The 9,480-nt window shown below is 30.7% G+C and overlaps 1 protein-coding gene across 2 annotated transcripts in view; it reads right to left on the bottom strand.

The window, feature by feature from the left end:
- Positions 1 to 335: 335 nt before the first annotated feature.
- Fife (regulating synaptic membrane exocytosis protein fife) overlaps positions 336 to 9,480 on the bottom strand; it is a 208,394-nt gene continuing 199,249 nt past the window's right edge. Inside the window, exons 20-23 of one of the 2 annotated variants that reach the window (XM_076531515.1) lie at positions 6,548 to 6,635; positions 5,366 to 5,448; positions 4,911 to 5,018; positions 336 to 3,656 (exon numbers count right to left, since the gene is read on the bottom strand). In XM_076531515.1, coding sequence (XP_076387630.1) covers positions 3,355 to 3,656; positions 4,911 to 5,018; positions 5,366 to 5,448; positions 6,548 to 6,635 — 581 coding nt within the window. In that variant the 3' untranslated portion in view covers positions 336 to 3,354. The remainder of the gene's footprint in view (positions 3,657 to 4,910; positions 5,019 to 5,365; positions 5,449 to 6,547; positions 6,636 to 9,480) is intronic. The other variant, XM_012291762.2, reaches the window with a different exon arrangement.

Here is a 9,480-nt window from a genome sequence, read left to right as displayed (position 1 = left end):
TTTGAAAAAAGGCTGATCATTTACAAATTTTAGTTTGTATTTAATGGATGAAGCTAAAACGAAAAATGATGAAATTATTTACTTTTTTACTAACTATTAATGAATTTATAAAATCATTCATTTCCTTATTAGACTATAATTGATATTTAAACTAATACAAAAATAAAAATTCTTGACTAAAATTTGTTCAAATTTTAATTAATACCTAATAAAATCTAATTTAAAAATTAGTGTTTTGGTTAAAATTTTTCAAATTAAAATTAGCATCTAATAGAAGCCAATTTGAAAATTTACAAAATTGCTTTAAAGCCATGATTAGCATAAAAATTGAGTTTTCGAAATTATAATCGATATCTCACGTAAGAAGCCAATTTAAAAATGAACAAAAATCACTCATTTCGTTTCAAATTTATAAATGAGAAAAATTACTAAGTTTCAAATTATAATTAATATCTAATGAGAGAATACACGAAACCTTAAAAATAAAAAATTTTAAATAATTTGACATAGCATTTTTTAACGTCAACATGCTAATAAATATTGACACAAGGGTAAAAAATTGCATGGAATAAAATCGTCAGATTTTCTTTAATCCAAAGAAATAGCAGTAGTTCTCGACGATCGTCTTAATCCACGTAATCCTCGTCCGAGGAATCTCTGTTGTCAGTCTACGAGCTACAAAAATTGCTTGACGTCTAAACACCAAAATTATCTGCTTCCCATTCGTGTTTCCCGTAAAATTGTTCCGGTAACCATTTACAGATTGCTCTTCGTATTTGGGCTCGGCCAGCGAGCCTCAGTGACGATTGTCTATCGTTAAATTAAATAATAATTCAAGTGGAGTTATCTCGATTCAACATTATTCATTTAGTAAATGTATACATTTATCAACTACATATTTATTTGATAAATATACATACACAAAATTTGATAAATATGTTTATACAAAATTTTTACTGAAAGAACTTTTAAAGCAGAAATATTTTTCTAGTTCAATTTAAAGTGCAAATAAAAATGTATGTAATTCAGTACTTTTTCTGACAAATGTGCTCTTATATTTTCGTTACACAAAATTTATGCAAATAATATTTGTAATTGACCCTTGTGTGAGCGTTTCAAATGGAACCCATTCAAGATATACTCAAAATTAGTTTGAAAATAAAAACCGACGTAAATACACGATTTCAATTTGAAATATTCTGACGATATTTCAAGAACGACATAAAAAGTTATTGACAGGAAATATTGAAATAGATTAGAACTTTGATATTAAAAATTTGTTTCGAAAGATTCGATATCTAAAATCTGAGGAACATTTAATATTTAAAGTTTCTATTTTGAAAAGCTTTAACATGTAAAATTTCTATTTTGGAAACATTAATATGCAAAATTTTTATTGTGGAAGTTAAATATTTTTATTTTGAGATTTTGAATGATTTTACGATATTTTATAACATGAAAAATTGTTACAAAAGAATATAAAAATGGATATCCAACCCGATTGCCCACAAAAGAATCTAATAAAGACTTAATTATTTTTTAATTCTCAATTGTTGCATATTGACAAAAAATTTGGCTTCTAAACATATTCTATATGCTTCTATATTTACTAATTATTTAACAATTAAGAGTTTAATTATTTAAAAATATTTCTGTGTTTATTCATTTTGTCAACAAATGTATACATTTATTAAATATCCATAATCAATTCATTTCTGATCATAATTATCTCTCTCGTTTTGTCTTGTCTTCGTTTACATAATTTTCAAACTGTCTGCATTTTCGAGATACCCCCACCAAAAAATAATCTAACGACATATTCGTCGATAAAATTCGCACATTTTCAACGAGACACGATCGAATCGCGAAACTGGATCAACCAGAGCATGTGTTACCATGACAGATGTCGATCGTCTTTCGTGTATGTCTCCATCAACCTTTAATTTATGGGAAAAATGGACCCTCGTCGTCTTTGTAAGACGTATCTTCTTTGTTCTCCTCTCCTGTTGTATGTTAGCCTTTTTTAACGATTCATGAAAAATATATAGAACCTCTCTAATGTTGTTTTCGTCGTAGAACGACAAAACTTTTCTTGTAGAATTGCTTTAACCCTTTGCTATAATTTCAATATCTTGTTTCAATATTGTGAATCAATTTTTTTCACTTTTCTATATTTTGCATACATGTACGTATTAACACTTTGACAAGTGTAACTTTTTCAGAATTTATAACTATTCTATTTTATGGTTTTTTAGCTAGAAAAAATTATAATTACTCCAAAAATAAGAGTTGTTTCTTTGTTTAGCATTATATGTTGAAGGTGTTCTTTGTTTCAGTCATAATTTGTATGAAGAAACTAAAATTTTTATTTAGTTGTTTAACTAAAAGGGAAAATAGTTGGTTCACTGACAACTGAATTAGGTAGTTAGAAATTTAATTAACAAGTACCTCATGAATTTTATTATGTAGATAGTGAGTTAGCCTCCTCAGGGGTCTCTCTAACATTTACATAAATAAATTCAGAAAAAATATATAATATACGAAAACAATGGTAATATCCACATATGCGAAAACATATGTTGATGAATTCAAAAACAAACTAAACGTGCGCATATGTGAACTTTGATGAATTTAGACACGAAACTAAATGTCCACATATGTGATCATCAACTCATGAATTTGAAAGCAAATTAATTGCTCACATATATGATCTTTGCTTCATGAATTCAGCTACAAAACTACATATCCACATATGTGATCTTTAGTTGACGGATTCAGATATAAAACTAAATGTCCACATATGTGATCTTTATTTGAAGAATTCGAACACAAAACTAAATGTCTACAAATATGGTGATCAATTAATGAATTTAAGAACAAATTAATTGTCCACATATGTGATCTTTCATGAATGTAAAATTGTCTACATATGTCTGCATATGTGATTGTCTACATATGTGATGTACACATGATTGAACCTACCAAGACCATCCTTAAAGAGGTTAAATCAATATCTCTGAGTATCATAATTCAAATTTCTAAATAAGAAAACCAAATACTATGTCAAGCTGTTAATATTAGTCCTGTATATACTCAAAAGTTCTCAAGTCCATACCAACACACGAAGAGCAAAGGGTTAAAATTCGTTGCAATGAATGAACAAAAATAATCATAGAATAATGAAAATTGATTCGAACGAGGAAAGCAGAACAAAAAAGAACGTAGTTTGAAGGAACGATAATCGATGTTCCATCAAGAGATGATTTTGACGACGGACTCTTCCTCGTCCTTGAGCAGAAGACTCAATCTGAGGTCGAGTTCTCCGGCCTCGAGGGCCCATTTTTCCCTCAACCATCAAGGAGAATCAGCAGTATGAGTGCCAAGAGTGTGAATAGGAAACAACGGATACCAACTGACGGTCAATCGTGTCAATGGAAGAAGATCGAGGTCCACTTCTGCACCGCCTAAGCCTTGATTACTCTCGAATGCTTGTTTCTTCTCCCATAACATCACCAACAAATTCCTTCCAAGAACGTCGCAGCTGCTGTACTTGATGGTTTGACGGTACTGCGGATTTCTCGAGTGCCGGATTACGCGTGTTTTACGTTTCTGAAGCCACCTGTCGCCGTCCCGAAGATACGTCTTTACGTAGGTGTCTATTATGAAAGAAGAAGATATGATTCGGTTATTATTTTTATTTGTGAGAGGAGGAGCAACGATTGCAGTCGCACGGGCGCGATTCGTGGAAATTGGGAATTTAGACGTTAGAGAATTTGAGAATTTAGGAATTTGAGAATTTTGGTATTTGGGAATTGGGGAATTGGGGAATTGGGGAATTTGGGAATTTGGGAATTTGGGAATTTGGGAGTTGGGAATTTGAGAATTTAGGAATTTGAGAATTTAGGAATTTGAGAATTTTGGTATTTGGGAATTGGGGAATTGGGGAATTTGGGAATTTGGGGATTTGGGGATTTGGGAGTTGGGAATTTCAGAATTGGGAATTTGGGAATTTTGGAATTTGGGGGCTTGAGGGTTTGGAATTTGGGAATTTGGGAATTTATGAATTTAGGAATTTGGGAATTTGGGAATTTGGGAATTTGGGAATATGGGAATTTGGGGATTTGGGAGTTTGGAAATTTGAGAATTGGGAATTTGGGAATTTTGGAATTTGGGAATTTGGGAATTTCGGAATTTAGGAATTTAGGAATTTAGGAATTTGGGAATTTGGGAATTTTGGAATTTGGGGGCTTGAGGGTTTGGAATTTGGGAATTTGGGAATTTATGAATTTAGGAATTTGGGAATTTGGGAATTTGGGAATTTGGGAATTTGGGAATATGGGAATTTGGGGATTTGGGAGTTTGGAGATTTGAGAATTGGGAATTTTGGAATTTGGGAATTTAGGAATTTAGGAATTTAGGAATTTAGGAATTTAGGAATTTAGGAATTTAGGAATTTAGGAATTTAGGAATTTAGGAATTTAGGAATTTAGGAATTTAGGAATTTAGGAATTTAGGAATTTAGGAATTTAGGAATTTGGGAATTTGGGAATTTGGGAATTTGGGAATTTGGGAATTTGGGAAATTGGGAATTTGGGAATTTGGGAATTCGGAAATTTGGGAATTTGGGAATTTGGGAATTCGGGAATTCGGGAATTTGGGAATTTGGGAATTTGGGAATTTGAGTATTTGGGAATTTTGGAATTTGAGAATTTTTGAAATTTGAAAATTCCCAAATTTAGTTTTCTAATTTCAAAATGAATAATAAATATCCCTAATGTCACATTTTCATTTAATTAAATACTTCAATCTTTCCAGCACATTAAATGCGACAATGAAAACGAAAATATAGAAAGTTTATTAGAATTTCTTTTTACGAATTTTATTATTTCTAGAAGTTATAAATATCATACCTGGTTCTTCTTTTTCCTCTGGACAAATGTCTATAGCGCAGATAACCTCTACTTCGAGAGTCCCTTTGCTTAGACAGAAACCAAGCTTGACCTTGCCATTTTGAGCTCCTGAAATTCATAAAAGTTTCATGGGTATTACGGTTGTATCATATTTGCACTATCGACCGAAAGTATGTGCACTGTATACGACAGAGAAATGTTCTAAAATTATTTGCTTTTAATACAAATGTATAAAAGAAACCAACAATTTAGTTTATAAAATTTTATAAACAACTTTCTAATTGTTTAGATTATATTTCAAAAATATAATATAGAACTACAGATACTATTAGATGTTTCTCAAATTTAAAAAATTTAAAATATACCAATGTTTTCTCGGTCATTCGAAAAGAAATTAAAAATTATAACAAAATACACTCAAAAGATAGAATTGTTGAAATTCTCGAAATCTTTACCAGCTGTATTTTTGATTCCCTTCGGTTGCACTTGTCCGCGACCCAGGTAACCATCAATACCATTTTCTTTTCTCGTTTGCTGACTGAAAATTGACGTCAATATTAGTACACTTTACAATAAATAATACACAAAAGTCCACACAATATTATCTGTGAACAAAAATATCCCAAAAAAGGGAAACAAGTATTTTTAATCCCGGGGAATTGAAACAAATATCTGGGCTACTAAAATAATTACAAACTTTATTTCCTGACTTCATAACTTTTTTCTAATGTTTAACAAACAACCATACATCTGGTGTTAATGCTATAGTCATTCTAGTTAATGCGCTAGTATAAAAAGCAGCTACCGATGTCAATCCATGAGTTGGTGCATGAAGAGTGACCCGAGTATTTAGAAGAACTATGCTTTCAATTGGTCCGAATAGAAAAATGGACGCCTCACAGGTATTTTCAGCGGTATATTGGCTCGAGTGGTCGCACAATTAGGCCAAAACAATGGCAGATAAACGTCTCGAGAGTGAGATAGTGCGAATTCAGCAGTTGTTATTGTTATTATTCTTATTTGCCGAAATGTAACTGGAAGTGTTCACGGTGAGGAGCCTCTTTTACTTTGGGTCACGCGCCAACTCGTGGGTTGACATCTATATGTCTCTAGTACTCTAAGGGTTAAAATTGTTTTTGGTTCCACTGGTTGTTTCAACATACTATAGAATAATGTACCAACAAACTTTTTAATCAATTTCTACCGTTTTGAAAGTCACGCTAGTTTCTAGGGTTCCGAGTAATTCATTCGCAGACTTGACATTCGTTAATGAAATACTTATAGTGAGTTATAATCTTCGGATGCAATGCATTCTTATAGTTTGTCGCTGTTTCTACCTACGAAGAAAAAGACGACGCAACGCTATGTTAATATTTTATAAACAATCTAAGTTATCGACAGTGAAAGTGAGATTTCGTTCTGCTTTGAAATGTAACACTAGAAATGTTCATGGTGGAAAGCTTCTTTTACTTTGGATCGATCGTGCGCCAACTCACGGGTTGACATGTGTATGTAACTTCAATTAATTTTTCATATTAGTAACTGTTTGCTGTTTGTTCGTTTAAAAATCAAAATCTCGTTTGAATGTTACACACAACAAATTGTGTTTATACGTTTGCATATGTGAATTTGTTTACCTCCACTTGTCATCCTCGTCGGATTCACTGTTGCGATCATAAAACTTCCCCGGAATGTTCACGACGCTGTCTATGCGCTCACCCCGCCCTGTGAATTACAGGAAAATATTTTCTTTCTATATTCTGGTGTATTTTGTGATTACCTGACCAGCAACCTGCGTACCATATGATATATTTTCTCCCATGGTGACACGGTGATCTTCTTGCTATGTCTTGTCAAGGGGGAAATAGAGTTATTTCTTTTCCGCCCCTTTGAGTGCAAAAATACAGTACCAGTCAAAAGTATGAAGTTATATGTACGTATGACACTCAGATAAAGTGAAATTCATTTACGGAAATGATTAATTTATTTTATTCGCAATTGAGTTTAATACATTATATTTTTATATTTTTAAAGTTATAATTTGGAACTTTCAAATTTTCTCCTATTTCAATCTTTAAATTCCCAAAACTTCGAACTTTCTAAATTTCTAAATATTCAAATGTTCAAATGTTTGAAATTTTTTAATTTACAAAGTTTTCTTCAGTTTTCAAATACCCAGATTGTCAGATTTTCAAATTTCCAACTTTCCAACTTCCTAAATATCTAAATTTCTTAAATTCCTCTATTTTCAAATATTTTCATTTCTAAATTGCAAAATATCAAAATCCTAAAATTTCCAAAATCTCACATTCCCAAATTCTTAATTTCCCAATTTCGTAAAATCCCAATATTCGACAACTTTCAAATATCAAATATCCCAAAATTCCTAACTCCTAAATATATCATTTTTGATACTAAAACTTCATACCTTTGCACGAGTAGTACATTTAGTATCACGCAGACTGCTGGCAAGATTTCATTTCACTCTGAAAATTTCTACTCGTAAAAAGTAATCCTAATTCTCGAATTTCACTATACATTGAAAAAAGCACCTCGACCGACAGTGAAATGTCAATACCGTTTTATCAAATTATCCGTCTTAATCTGCAATAGAAGCACAAATTAAAATGAAAAAACACTCGCAGAATCGACAGTGCTACAAACAAAGAACTGTATAACTTAGAGGCAACTAAGAATGGAAATAAGAAGAGGATTCGACAAGTTCAAGGGCAGAACAATTAACCAACACAAAGAAGCCTACTTACGCTTTGTTTCATTAGCTACTTGTTGCAAAACTCTAAGAATGGAACGGGTACTTGAACTGTAGCTACTTCTTCAACGCCTACGAAATTACTGCTATTAACACCGCTACTAGATAATTATCTACTATTATCTGCCGACTCTATGCGAGACAAGTACAAATGAATAAGTGTGATGAACAGTTGTTGGAATACGTACTAGAATGTAGAGGTTTCTGTCTTTCGATCCAGCAACTTTAATCACGCTCTGCGATCAGCAAATATTTAAACTATCTCTTATTGTTAGTTCAGATTAAGGTTACTGTATCTTCTATCATCGTTGAATGAACTTTGAGAACCTGATTGAAATTATCTAACGGGTGCTCGATAGTTAAATATCAAGTTAACATTTTTCTTCTTTTTAATATTTTTTGTCGTTTATTTCTTATTTGTTATTTATTTGTTATTTATTATTTATTATTTCTTGTTTATTTATTATTTACTTCGTACATCTTATGTAAGCTCTACAGAATTAGTGAATAATAATGAAGAAGAAAGTATTAATATAAAAAGATTGAAGTACCTGAACAGTATCAGAATGACTTGAAATTTTATACATATAAAACCTTAAATAAAGCTTAATTTATACTACTGCAAAATACCTATAATTTATTTACTAACATTTTTTAACTAAAATGTAACACAAAAATGAATTATTAACAGCAAAGATTAGTCTAACGTTAGTTTACATTATATTTATTTGAGTAATCCATCATTTGAGGATTTGGATCCATGAAAATGTCACTGAAGATCAATCAGAATTTACATTCAGTGGTTAGAATTCTACAACAATAATATTCGATCAAATATTTGACAGCCACGTGAGAAATCTATAGTGAAGCATGTTTGGTAGGAATACCGATAGCATCGTTGGAATCTATTGGAAGATTATGGCAGGATTGAAATTAATGGGTCAATTTGTGGCGTGTTTGGCCATCAAAGCAGTACTGTTGAAACTATGCCTCCTTATATTAGTACATAATTGCTGTGAGTTAATTGAGAGCTACGGAATTTACTAGTTTGTTAACGAACTGGAGATTTGGGCTTACAAATGCTTCTTACGAAAAATTAATAGCTGTTTTAATCCTTGTAAAGGAAGTGTTTCAATATTTCTGAACATAGAAAGCAAGATTTTATCGTGTTTTGTGGTGCACTTTTGTTTTTTATTAATCTTGAAAGAATGATACTATTTCTTATATGAGGTTAATTGTAATTAGCTTCCTTATTTTGTTACGTAAAATTGACGAAAATTTACAGTAAAAAAAATAGAGAAATTATTAAAAGTATTACAAATATAGAAATGATTAAAATTAATGATTAAAATAAATGATTAAAATTATTAGTCTGAATCATATTTACACTGATTAATCAAATTTTAATAAAAATTACAATTTTGTAGCAAAAATTGGAGGTCACAAATGCATGTATTTTTAATAATGTAAGAAATTCGAACCAAAAGAAGTTAACCCTTTGTTACAAATTTTTAATTTTGAAAATTCACAACATTTTAAAGAAATGCAACAAAAAATGCTAATTATAAAAAATTAAAAAGATTCGTTTATATTAAATTAAATGCAAGAATTTCAGACTGTATTGTTTTGTGCAATGTATTTATTGCAAAAAGCAACGAAAATGAGATAAATGAACTGTAGACATAATTTATTTATTTAAAATTATAACACAAAAATATAGATAATATTTTTTATACACCTTTATAAAACCACTTTCATTGCAAAATTTATAAAATTTGATTATTTCATAACACTCCACAT

This window comes from Megachile rotundata, chromosome 5 (assembly GCF_050947335.1).
Source record: "Megachile rotundata isolate GNS110a chromosome 5, iyMegRotu1, whole genome shotgun sequence".
In the NCBI taxonomy this organism is placed as follows: domain Eukaryota; kingdom Metazoa; phylum Arthropoda; class Insecta; order Hymenoptera; family Megachilidae; genus Megachile; species Megachile rotundata.
This window is presented reverse-complemented; position numbering and strand designations above follow the sequence as displayed.